Source organism: Podarcis bocagei (genome assembly GCF_964188305.1).
Source record: "Podarcis bocagei genome assembly, chromosome: 2".
NCBI classification, from domain to species: domain Eukaryota; kingdom Metazoa; phylum Chordata; class Lepidosauria; order Squamata; family Lacertidae; genus Podarcis; species Podarcis bocagei.
The window spans coordinates 21,105,912-21,118,953 of record NC_138126.1 but is presented as its reverse complement, the minus strand read 5'-3'; the positions used below and the strand labels follow the sequence as shown (position 1 = coordinate 21,118,953).

Here is a 13,042-nt window from a genome sequence, read left to right as displayed (position 1 = left end):
TTTGTTTCCTATTGCTTTCGTTTCTCTCTCTCTGTGCCTGAATACGCTAGCAGGCGGTCATGTTTTTCTTTGTTCTGACCAACGCTGAATAAACTTGTAAATATGCTCTCCTGCTGTGCAACTTTTGCTGTGTGAATTCTGCTGATAGAGTGTGCACCAGCCTAAGAATGTGGCAATCTGCTTCTGAGGCTTCGTGTCGCTAATTGCTGATACTGCGTGACTACGGGAGATCGATGGACGTCCGGAGTCCGGCTGGAGGCAGTGACGGTCGATGTCTCCCTGGCAGTATCCCAACAACAGGTTTTGGGCCCAGATTCACGGCACTTACAGGAGAGTAAGACTGTGACAGACTGCTGAGGTATGTGGAAAAGCGAAAGAGGAGGCTTTTCTGTTGGGCCGCGGCAAAGAGTCTTTGATGTCCGGCAGGGCTTAATTGGCCTGGGAGCCGAGCCAGAGGCTTCGTGATTAATGAGCTGCCAAGATAAGGAGTCTTTAAAGTAAAGAAAGAGACTCCGGCTCAAGTAAAGACCTGAAATGGAGTTTTTCCAAGCTTCTGAGGCTGCTGAATGCCCAAAGTTAAATGGGAAAAATTATCAGACCTGGGCAAAATGGTGTGAGAGTTTGCTGTGTCAGTATGGAGTGTGGCATACTGTGTCTGAAGCCCCTCCAGTTCCTCTGACAGAGAAATGGAGGGCCCAGAATTCGAGGGCCATTGACGTAATAGTCTTATCCGTGTCTCTGGAGGAATTTAAAACGCTAGCTGGAAACACGACTGCACGAAAGATGTGGAATGCTTTGAAGAAAGCTCATCTGCCAGTCATCCCAGCTCAGAGTCTGAATGCCCAGAGTGTGAATGCATCGGAGGTCCAGGCTGTTTCCCAGAATGCGAGTGAATGCAGGGATGCTGAGGGCACCGGTTGCAAGATGCAGAGGGAGCTGACTGTGATTTCATCCCAGGCAGCATTCCAGTCTCCAGGGGGAGCCAAGGAGCTGGCAGCTGAGAGCTCTGTTGCTCGTGGGAACCAAGGTCATCGCCTTTGCAGAGGCCGGAAGGCTGGAAATAAACAGAGCAAGATGCCTGCAGATGGCCCGAAGCAGAAGGGGGGTGAAGAGCCCACGCCAGTGGAAAACAAGGCCTTGTTAGCTGGCACTGCTTCACCAAAGGCTAAAGGCAAGTTTAATGGCCAGGAGCAGGGGGGCAAGCAGCAAAAGCCCACGCCGGTGGAAAACAAGGTTTTGCTTGCCAGAAAAGCTGCTCCAAAGGCTAAGGCCAGGTTTATTGTGGACTCTGGCGCCAGCCGCCATTTATCAAAGGATAAGCACCTGTTTATCTCATTCACACCTCAAGACGGAGAGATCCACCTGGCTGATGGAAGGACGTTGCAAATTGCAGGAAAAGGGACTGTAAAGCTGGCAAGTCTGCACACTACCATCAGAGATGTACTTTTTGTTCCAAATGCTGCGGACAATTTGCTCAGTGTCCCACAGCTGACTGTGCATGGTTTTGAGGTTTCCTTCAAGAGGAACGTCTGTGTCATCAGGAAAGGCAAAGAGGACATTTTGCATGCAAAGTTTATAGATGGTTTATTCTGTATAACTTATGATGACAATGCTGTTATGTCAAATGTTGATTCTTGTTGTGTTGCACAAACTAACAAGGTTCTTCATGCAGGATGCATTCATGAAGCACATCGAAGATTTTGTCACATGTCTTGGCAAGCGCTGGCCAAGATGCCTGGTTTGGTTGAAGGTTTGAGCATCAAACCTTGTAAGTTTCACATGAAGTGTGTATCTTGTGCAGAGAACAAGGTGAAGGTTGCTCCAAAAGGCAAGGAGTCTAGCAGGCAGGCTTCCAAACCCTACCAGCTAGTGCACGCAGACCTGGTTGGTCCACTTGCGCCCTCTTTTGGAGGAGCAAGGTACTTCATGGTTCTAATAGATTCTTTTTCTAGGTACATTCATGTGTTTATGCTTGAGCAGAAATCGCAAGAGTTTCCTAGGTTCAAGGCATTCTGTGCTTGGTTGGAGAATGTTCATGGTAAACGTATCGGCTGTCTCTTTACTGATTGGGGCGGGGAGTTCACTTCTCAGCAGTTTGAAGCTTTCCTGACTGAGAAGGGAATCCAGCATGACTTGTCAACGCCTAGATCGCCATGGATGAATGGACTTGCTGAGCGAGCAAACCAAACTTTGCTTCAAGGCCTGAAAACCTTGTTGCATGATGCCAACCTCCCTGAGAAGTTTTGGGGGGAAGCTCTGTCGACGTTTACTTATTCCTATAATCGGAGACTGTCATCACCTATAGGTTGCAGTCCCTACGAGAAGATGTTTGGAAAGAAACCGAACGTCAAGCACATGAGAATCTTTGGTTCTGACATGTGGGTACACACCCCACAAAGCAACAAGCTTGGGAAGCGTGGGGCACATGGTTTGTTCATGGGGTACGAAAAAGGTGCATACAGGGTATGGATGACTAACTCTAAGTCCATTTTCACAAAGAGTGTTGAGTACAATCCTAAGTGGGGGGGAAATGTGGGAATTTTCCAGAGTTACCCAGAGGAGGATGAAGGTGATGTGAAAAAAGCAGATGATGCTGAGGAAGATGAGGAGGATGATGATAGTGATGATCAGAGTTCGGATTCCAGTTCAGTTGGTGGCGCTGCTGCTGGTGTCAGCGACAGTGGTGACACAGCAAACTACAAGAGCGCAAAGGCCTCAGTCAGACCATCTGATGCGTCTGACAATGAACTGGAAGAACCACTGTTCACCATTGGTCGTTTTTCTCCTAAGAAGGAGGAGATGAGTCCAGAGGACTTGCGTCTGGTCCGCAGGTCTGAAAGGGCGACCAAAGGCAGACCTCCAAAGAGATTTGCTGATGAGTTTGCTAAGACTGCAACTGCTGTTCTTAGTAGCTCAGAGAAGGTGTGGGAACCTTCAAGCTTCAAAGAGGTTCAGGAGTTAACCTCTAAAGATGCTGAGCCTTGGCTTAATGCCATGAAGGCTGAGGTTGATTCCTTGAACAGGAACCAAACTTGGGAGCTGGTACCGGTAGTCCCAGGAATGAGACTGGTTGGCAGCAAATGGGTCTTCAAGGCCAAGACAGACCAGAATGGCAAGGTTGTCAGACACAAAGCCAAATTGGTTGCCAGAGGTTTTTCACAGGTACCAGGACAGGATTACCACGAGACCTACTCACCCACCATGAAATATGAGAGCGTTCGACTGATGCTCAAGATCGCTGCAGAGGAGAAACTGCATCTTTCCCATCATGACATCAATACAGCTTTTTTGTACGGGATTTTGGGGGAGGAGCTGTACATGCTTCCACCTGATGGAATGCAGATACAGAAGGGAATGGTCTGTAAACTGCGGAAATCCTTATATGGTCTCAAGCAGAGTGCCAGGTGTTGGAACACAAAACTCACTGAGACATTGCTTTCTCTAGGTTTTCACCAGGGCAAAGCTGATTCGTGTGTGTTTGTCGAGGAGGGGCAAAACAAACTGTATTGTTTATGTTTTGTTGATGATCTTCTGATGTTTTGGAAGAATCAGACTTTTTACCGAAGCACCCTAGCTCAGCTGAAGGAGCACTTTGACATGAAGGATCTTGGTGAGGTATCCAACTATCTTTCTCTGCAGGTGGAGAGGGACCAAGCAGGTAATTTTCTGGTACACCAAACACAGAAAATTGCTGATGTATTAACCAGGTTGAATTTGGTTGATGCAAACCCAGCAGACACACCGATGGTGACAGGTTACCAGGTAGATAGTACTGCTGAAGCGTTTTCTGACACTACGCTGTACAGATGTATTCTAGGCAAGTTGAATTTCATTGCTAGATGTTCAAGACCTGACATAGCTGTAAGCACTAACCTGCTTAGCAGACATGCTAACAATCCTACTGTTCAGGATTGGAAAGCTCTGAAGCGCATAGCCCGCTATTTGAAAGGGACTATGCACTACAGGCTGAGGTTCACCAGTCAGAAGACTGGAGGTCTTGAAATCTTTGCAGATGCTAGTTTTGGAAGTGACACCACGGATGTTACAAGCACTTCTGGAGTATGCTACATGTACAACCACTGTCTGTTTGACTGGTTGTGCAAGAAGCAGACGACAGTGAGCCTAAGTTCCTGTGAAGCAGAACTCAATGCTCTGTCATTTTCACTCATGGATTGTGAATGGTTGATGCAACTGTTTAAGGACATCGGAGTTTATGTGAAATGTCCTATACAAGTGTTTCAAGACAATAGATCCTGTTTGGCTTTGCTGAACTCAGAGAGTTGCAAGCAAAGAACCAAGTACTTGCAGATTAAGCTACATCATGCAAGAGAGTGTATTCAAAAGGGACTGATTCGGGTGTCCTACATGGCAGGAAATGAAATTCCTGCTGATCTGTTGTCTAAGGTTTACGTAAGAGAACAACTTAAGGTTTACGTACAGAGGTTGCAATTGGGTTGAACCACAGGTACTACAGGTTACACGGAAAGGGGGAGGATGTTAGGATATTTCCGTTCAACCTTAAAAGGGAGCAGGCTGTGAGTCACAGAGTCTGCGTATTTCCTGTTGCACAGGATGTTTATGATTCCTATTGCTTTCGTTTCTCTCTGTGCCTGAATACGCTAGCAGGCGGTCATGTTTTTCTTTGTTCTGACCAACGCTGAATAAACTTGTAAATATGCTCTCCTGCTGTGCAACTTTTGCTGTGTGAATTCTGCTGATAGAGTGTGCACCAGCCTAAGAATGTGGCAATCTGCTTCTGAGGCTTCGTGTCGCTAATTGCTGATACTGCGTGACTACGGGAGATCGATGGACGTCCGGAGTCTGGCTGGAGGCAGTGATGGTCGATGTCTCCCTGGCAGTATCCAAACAAAATTCTCTCCCCCCCCATGGTATCTCATCATCTATCAATCCAAGGAGATATGTCTCTGGTTTGTCTGTTTTTGATATTTTCAACATCTTCTTTAGTTCTTTGTGTACTACTATCCAAAATTTCTTAATTTCCTCACAACTCCACCACATATGTGGTCCAGGCAGTGGTATTTATATAATTTCAAACAAAGCATTTCTATTTCAACCTATCTTATACATCAGAGATGTCCACACGCTGGACCGCGATTGACAGGCAGACCTCTGTGTTGTTTTGGGTCGATTATGAGACCTTTGAAGGCCCCGCCCCCTTTCCGCAAGAACTTCTGCATATGCTCCTATTTCTGTTTTTGCTTGTTTTAATGTTTGTTGTTGCAAAAAGAATTAAATTTTTATTGCATCCCCCGCCTCCTTAAAAAAGTCCCTTTGCAGTTGCACGTTCCTGATATTCATCATTACCTCATTTTATTATAATACACACGCACAACGAGCACTGGCTATTTCTGCTGAATATGTTCTGATGCCTACCACGTTCTGTTACGTTGTGATGGTGTGCATATTGGGAACCTGTGTTACATGCAGCCATTTGCGTCATGTGGCGACTCATGTTCCAGCTTTCAGCTGTATCTCTGTGATTCCCAAATTAGCTCTATTTCTGCCTCAACTGGGGGGCGGCAACTTGCAAAATAATCAGTTTCATAAAGCACAGGCTACCATAACTTCTGTATTAGAAGCACACACAAGGATTTAAAGGGGTAGACATTATCACATTTATTGTGGCCCTTTGGGCAACTGCCACAAGGTCACTACTGCCATACCATGCCAGCCTTAGGAAGGGAGACGGGACAGGCAGACGGAAGGTGTTGCCAAAGGTGTTTGAAAATGGGTGGAGGCTCTTGGGAAGAGGGTGCCCAATAGGGGCTTCTACAGGGGCAGTAGAATGTCTTGGGCAGAATCCCTGCAGGAGCTCTGAGACTCCCTTGACTTCTTCCTTCCTCCCAGGAAGCTACAACTTGCCCTGGCTCCTGCGCTCCTCAAGAAGTTGAACCTGCAAGCCTGGTCAGGATGGACGGAGGAAGATGGACAGTTGACCTGGTCAAGCTATCTCCTGCATCCCTCCCTACGACCTCTGAGCATCCCCTCCCGGGACCCTCAGAGAAATCTGGTGAGTTCCAGGGGAGAGGAGATGGGGACATGGATGACTGGATGGTGGAGGGAGAAAGAGGAAAAGATGGAGAGGAGACCAAAGGCAGCAAGGGCCAGGCAGGAAGGAGGGAGGGAGGGAGGGAGGGAGGGAGGGAGGGGTGAGGCCTTCTCTAAAGCAGCTCTTTGTTTTTGGAATCCCTTTCATAAAGTAGTGGGGGCAGATTTTCTTTATGCTTTTAAATCTCTGGTGTTATTTCAAGATTAAGTGACGATAATGATGTTGCACACCAATTCAGAAAAATGGGTGAAGGGGCTATGGAACTGCTTCCTGTCATTATTTATGCTTCATATATTTAAATAGTTTATATTACTTTTATTTTTTTAAGGACTGGGTCAGAGTGATACATTCCACTAGCATCAAAATACAGTAGATGCATGCACCTCCCCAGTTTGGTGGGCTTTTCGGACAAAGGACCTGTTATCATGACACACAATACCTGTGGCTGGAGGCTCTACACATAGGATTGGGCATATGAAGACCAAGGGTGGCCAGTACTATAAGCAAATTGTGTGAACTTACAGGGGTTGTGTGTGAGAGTGAGTGAGTGGGATAATAATTTATATTGCCCCTGTAATTCTGTCCCTCCATAAACTTACATGGAGATACAGTGGTACAACCTTGGTACAAATTTCAAAATCAGTGCACAAAACCAACAAAGAGACTCACGGGTTTATAGTGGCACCAGCTTTCCTAATCAAGAGTCCACTTTGGCAGATTGCAGCCCACAAAAGCTTAGTTCATAATACCTTTATGAGCCTTTTAGGGCTGCAAAATATGAGTAAACAGAAGTACACGAGACAGTGACTGCCAGCAACTAGGATAGCTTGAAAAAAAGGGATTAGGCTGGTGTCTGTGCTCTGCGCTTGCGGTCCTAGGCAATAATGCCTCATTATACTAGTTTCTGGAAAGCACAGGAGGGCAGAGGGCTCTTGGCCTGAAATCTTGCTTGCTGGCTTTTGCTTGGCCACTGTGAAAACAGGATGCTGGACTAGGTGGGCCTTTACCCAATCCAGCAGGCTCTGTTTAGGTTCTAATATGTTGCAATATGTTTACAGTTACATGTAGCATAAGAACACTATAGTTTTACTTCTTACTCATAGGGGAGACTGCTGTTGGAGCCTGAGATAATTTCCTCACTTGAAAAAGAAAAAGACAGATATTTCTTATAAGCCAGTCTTATAAGCCAGTTCCACCATAGATCTCTATTATAAAATGATGGTGCTTTCTTAAGTGTGAATGGAGTGATCATGGGTTGCTCTTGCCATTATCTCATCTTTAGTCCTAAAAATTTGGAACATGGAGACAATGGACAATGGAGTGAAAATAAGAGAAGGTGCACATGGGAATTCACATGTGTTCAGTTCCTTTTTTGTCTTTCTTAAAAGTCTAACAGGATTCTCTCCCCCCCACTCCCAAACAGGTGAGGAAGATGACGGTCAGAATTCTACGGAGGCATCTGTGAATTCATTAGGGAGAACAAAGAAACAGTTTAAATGCAGGGAATGTGCTTTAGTCACTGTGGAAGAATGAGGATACACCAACAAACTCACACAGGAGAGAAACCATTTGAATGTATGGAATGTGGAAAGAGCTTCAGTGCAAGTGGTAACATGAGAAGACATCAAGGAACTCATACAGGGGAGAAACCGTTTGAATGCATTGAATGTGGACAGAGCTTCAGTCGTAGTGGAGCCCTTAGAACACATCAACGAACTCACACAGGGGAGAAACCGTTTGAATGTATGGAATGTGGAAAGAGCTTCAGTCGTAGTGGAGTCCTTAGAATACATCAACAAACTCATACAGGGGAGAAACCATTTAAATGCATTGAATGTGGAAAGAGCTTCAGTCGTAGTGGAGTCCTTAGAAGACATCAACGAACTCACACGGGGGAGAAACCATTTAAATGCATTGAATGTGGAAAGAGCTTCAGTGAAAGTGGTCACCTTAGAAGACATCAACAAACTCACACGGGGGAGAAACCATTTAAATGTATTGAATGTGGACAGAGCTTCAGTCGTAGTGGAGACCTTAGAATACATCAACGAACTCACACAGGAGAGAAACCGTTTGAATGCATTGAATGTGGACAGAGCTTCAGTCGTAGTGGAGCCCTTAGAACACATCAACGAACTCACACAGGGGAGAAACCGTTTGAATGTATGGAATGTGGAAAGAGCTTCAGTCAAAGTAGAGACCTTAGAATACATCAACGAACTCACACAGGGGAGAAACCATTTAAATGCATTGAATGCATTGAATGTGGAAAGAGCTTCAGTCAAAGTGGAGCCCTTAGAATACATCAACGAACTCATACAGGGGAGAAACCGTTTGAATGTATGGAATGTGGAAAGAGCTTCAGTCGTAGTGGAGTCCTTAGAATACATCAACGAACTCACACAGGGGAGAAACCATTTAAATGCATTGAATGTGGAAAGAGCTTCAGTCAAAGTTGTGACCTTAGAAGACATCAACGAACTCACACAGGGGAGAAACCATTTAAATGTATTGAATGTGGAAAGAGCTTCAGTGAAAGTAGTCACCTTAGAAGCCATCAACGAACTCACACAGGGGAGAAACCATTTAAATGTATTGAATGTGGAAAGAGCTTCAGTGAAAGTGGTCAACTTAGAATACATCAACGAACTCACACAGGGGAGAAACCATTTAAATGCATTGAATGTGGAAAGAGCTTCAGTCGTAGTGGAGTCCTTAGAATACATCAACAAACTCACACGGGAGAGAAACTATTTAAATTCATTGAATGTGGAAATAGCTTCAGTCACAGTGGAAACCTTAGAAGACATCAACAAACACACGGGGGAGAAACCATTTCAATGCATTGAATGTGGAAAGAACTTCAGACATAGTGGATACCTTAGAATACATCAACGAACTCATACGGCAGAGAAACCATTTAAATGTATTGAATGTGGAAAGGGCTTCAGACGGAGTGCAGACCTTAATATTTATAAGCGAATTCACCCAGGTGACGAGCCATATCAATGTATGCAGTGTTCCACTCAAGGTTCACTCATTACTTCACATCAAGAAACTCATATAGGCGGATATCAATTTTAAGTACATGGAACCCATGTGATGTTTTGGTGTTTGTGTTTAAATTTTTATACACATATATATGTATTAAACTAATGAAGATCACATGTGCTAAATGTACAAAGTAAGTTGCAAGTTGTTGCTAGATAAACGGGGAGAGTGTGAATCTGGAATGCTCAAGGTGTGTGATGAATCTGTTGAGTTTTGACCCCCACCCTTCACTGCCAAAATGATGGGCTGCCCTTGTCCTGTGGATGAGCATCTGTCAGGCTTCAGGGAATTGGCTTCCTTCCCCGTTGGCCATAGATAAGCAGAACAAATGAAAAGGAGTCTTCTTACCAGTTAGGAACTTTAATGATCCCAGCAAGCGAAGAAAGAACCCGTCTTTTAGGAATGGCAGTGCTCCCAATGAAGAGGTCCACCCCCTCACATCCCTAGTCACCCCGTCACTTCTGTGTCTCGTAATCTTAGCTAGTTCCCTCTGTGTTTTCCGTCCTGCCACTTTCGCAGCTCTCCCCTACCTTGGGGAAAGCGGATGGATGCTTCCTTGCAAGGCTAGTTTTTGTTTCTCCTGAGTGTGCGCCTGTAATTAGCGAGCGTGCTTTTAACTGGAGTGCATCCCTTTGTCTTGGAGTGCAAGATGATTCAGGAGGCCTTAGAGCGAAGCACGTGTATCACACATGTGCCTTGAGAGCAATGGTGGAGGGACGGTTGGGGTGCTTAAAAGTAGGCTGTTGTTTTGTTAGGGGAGGTGTCTTAGCGGCGTCGAACAGGAAGAGCCAACCGCACCTACAGGATACATGTGCTTGCTACTTTTTATTGGAAGATGGGCAGTGGAAGTGGCACATGCTTGTGCTAAAAGCAGATCTAATGAAGATTAAGTTAATGGCAACCTTTTTTTAAATTCATATTCTTTATTGATTAAAAAAAATTGCATGTCTATACAAATATTATGTACTATCTCTTAACAGGTAGAAAGTAAGAGAATAATATAATATAGAAAATTTATAAATAAAAAATAAATATGTAACAAAGGTAAGAAACCAAGAAATAATAATAAGAAAAAAGACAAAGTTATTTGCATAGTAAAAGTACTCAACGACACAATCTCCCATCCTTCTCATTATACTGTTTCATATAACATTCTTTTTTTTCCAAATAATTTTTATTAACAGGCCAATCAAATCACATTAATTCCAAATTACACAGCCAAATTTTTAATTTTCTGTTGGCGGTACCCATGCTTCGAGCTCAAAATGGGATCCAAACATCTCTCTTGCTGCTGTTTTAATGTACACAGCTCTGTACAAACAGTATTCACAGTTCTGTTCAATCTTCTCTTTGTTGTTTTCCTCATCAATATAACATTTTTTTTTACACAGGCTTACATTATGTAATATCATTTCTTTCTGCTTTGTATTCATTCCTTTGATCTTTTTCTTTACAAATATCACTCAATTTCTGCTCATATGGAGTTATTTGTACAATAAAGTTTTACATAATTCTTAAATGTTATCCATTCTCTAGTTGTTTTTTGTTTCCATATTCCTCTAACTGATGTCGTCAGTTTTGCTAATAAGATGAGTATCTGCCAATCTGTAATCTCTGGGAGCCTTTCATTTCTCCTTGCTATAAGGGTTCTAGCTGCTGTTATACAATAGATAAAGAATGATCTTATAACTTTTTAAATTTCTGATGGTAATATACCAAGTAGCGATATCTTTGGCGTTGTTTTTTTTAAAAGTAATTTTAAATAGTTTCTTAAACTCGTTATAAATATCATTCCAGTATTTGCCAATGGCTACACAGATCCACCTGAGTGACGCGGGTGGCGCTGTGGGTAAAACCTCAGTGCCTAGGACTTGCCGATCGTCAGGTCGTCAGTTCGAATCCCCGTGACGGGGTGAGCTCCCGTTGCTCGGTCCCAGCGCCTTCCAACCTAGCAGTTTGAATGCACCCCCAGGTGCAAGTAGATAAATAGGGACCGCTTACTAGCGGGACGGTAAATGGCGTTTCCGTGTGCTGCACTAGCTCGCCAGATGCAGCTTGTTACGCTGGCCACGTGACCCGGAAGTGTCTCCAGACAGCGCTGGCCCCTGGCCTCTTAAGTGAGATGGGCGCACAACCCTAGAGTCAGACACGGCTGGCCCGTACGGGCAGGGGTACCTTTACCTTTACACAGGTCCACCACATATGATAGTATGACCCCTCCTCTTTTAAACATGTTGATGTTTTCACTTTATACATTTTAGCAAGCTTTTTGGGGGTAAGATGCCATCTATATACCACTCCCTGCAAGGCCTTTCCCACGTGGCCTAGGGGGCAGGGCCCAGACTCACCCAGCCCAACTATGTGAAATATGTATTCTGTAGTTGACCTCCTTTGTAATGTTTTACTTTGAAATCTTTTAAGATAATATTTTAGTTTTCTGTTATGTTGCTTTGAATGTATACTCTATACAGTAGTAAGTTGGGATAAAAACACCTCGGGTGACAAACACTTCAGGTTACAAACTCCACTAACCCGGAGGTAGTACCTCAGGTTGAGAACTTTACCTCAGGATGAGAACGTAAATTGCACGGCGGCAGCGGGAGGCCCCATTAGCTAAAGTACCTCAAGTTAAGAACAGTTTCAGGTTAAGAATGGACCTCCAGAACCAATTAAGTTCTTAACCCGAGGCACCACTGTATTTCACTCTTTTCAAATTGTTTTATTTATGTTTTATTGATTTAATATGCTGTAAACCGCTTTGAGGTTTTTCTTAAAAATATAAAGCAGTATAGAAATGAAATAAATAATAATAATATAGAGCAGGTATATCCAACATGGGGTTGCTCACATGTTGGGCAACAACTCTTATAATCCTCAGCCCGTAGGGCCAAGTTTGATGGGAGTTGTATTTCAAAAGCTCAGGGGTTTAAAATCTCATGTTTCTTACTGAGGCATCTGATCAAGGCCTGTATTTTAAAATGAGCTTAAAGATTTGCAAATGTTTCATGCCAGGCAGAAAACCAGCTGGCTTTGGCAGATGTTTATCTTCCTGAACAGGGCCCCCCTGATTTATAGCAGGAGACAAAATTCTCAAAGTTGTAAAAGGGAATTACAGGCTGGAAGCAAAGGTTACACTGACCCTACATATTACAGAATACAATCAAGCTGCAAAAACACTAATTAAAGTTGGTAAATAGTAAGATAATACCATGTGCCTTCCATCAGACTAGCCACATTTTCCTAAGGTTAAAGGGCAAGAGCTAATGGGAAAAGCAGCTGGCTGGAAAAGGGGGGGTGTAAACTAAAGAGGCTTTCTTTTGAGGCTGTAAACTGAGTTCCTTTTTTACCTTGCAAAGGCCTATTCTTCTAAAAAGCTATCTATGTTAATGTATGAGATTTGTTGGCTTAAATGTAACTATGCAAAGGATTTAGAAAGTAAGAAATGTTAGATTCTTATGTTAGATTCTTATTTCATTGATGGTGTATGAGAATGTGAACCCAAGATCTCTGTAAGACCATGAGCCATCTGTTTTAGCCATCTGTTTTGGAATGGAGGGGAAAGGGGCAAAAGGTGATCTGGTAATTAAGGTGCCTTGTCGAGGCAAATGTAAGATATATGGCTACTTGTTTGCCATTTATGGATAGAAGGAAATATAGCTCTTTGTCTCCCATAAAAGGTAATAGGAAATGGGTGTATCTTTTATGATTGGTTCTAGTAAACAGCCAATAGGAATTTCAACCAGGCTGATTGGACAGAGGCAGCCAAAGGAGGAGCAAGGGGGCGAGGAAATATAAGTGCTGACCATCAGGGCTGGAGTGTGCAGAGCTTTGGTAACCATATACCACTGTGTCTATCATTTATTTGTCTGACAAATAAATTATTTTAATTTCTATTGCTGCGTTGAATATTTCATTCCAGCT

At 43.7% G+C, this 13,042-nt stretch overlaps 4 protein-coding genes across 9 annotated transcripts in view; all 4 read left to right on the top strand.

Annotated features, from left to right (window-relative positions):
• LOC308580864 (uncharacterized protein) overlaps positions 1–13,014 on the top strand; it is a 103,499-nt gene extending 90,485 nt beyond the window's left edge. For all 3 annotated transcript variants that reach the window (XM_081183109.1, XM_081183110.1, XM_081183108.1), the window contains exon 2: positions 7,494–13,014. In XM_081183109.1, the coding sequence (XP_081039235.1) occupies positions 7,567–8,919 (1,353 nt within the window). In that variant the 5' untranslated portion in view covers positions 7,494–7,566 and the 3' untranslated portion in view covers positions 8,920–13,014. The remainder of the gene's footprint in view (positions 1–7,493) is intronic.
• LOC308579677 (uncharacterized protein) overlaps positions 1–13,042 on the top strand; it is a gene marked incomplete at its 3' end in the record, with an annotated part of 117,101 nt that overhangs the window by 5,721 nt on the left and 98,338 nt on the right. The window lies entirely within an intron of this gene.
• LOC308580735 (uncharacterized protein) overlaps positions 1–13,042 on the top strand; it is a 250,451-nt gene that overhangs the window by 214,389 nt on the left and 23,020 nt on the right. The gene's annotated exons all lie outside the window — the stretch shown is intronic.
• LOC308580960 (uncharacterized protein) overlaps positions 1–13,042 on the top strand; it is a 65,136-nt gene that overhangs the window by 51,804 nt on the left and 290 nt on the right. The window lies entirely within an intron of this gene.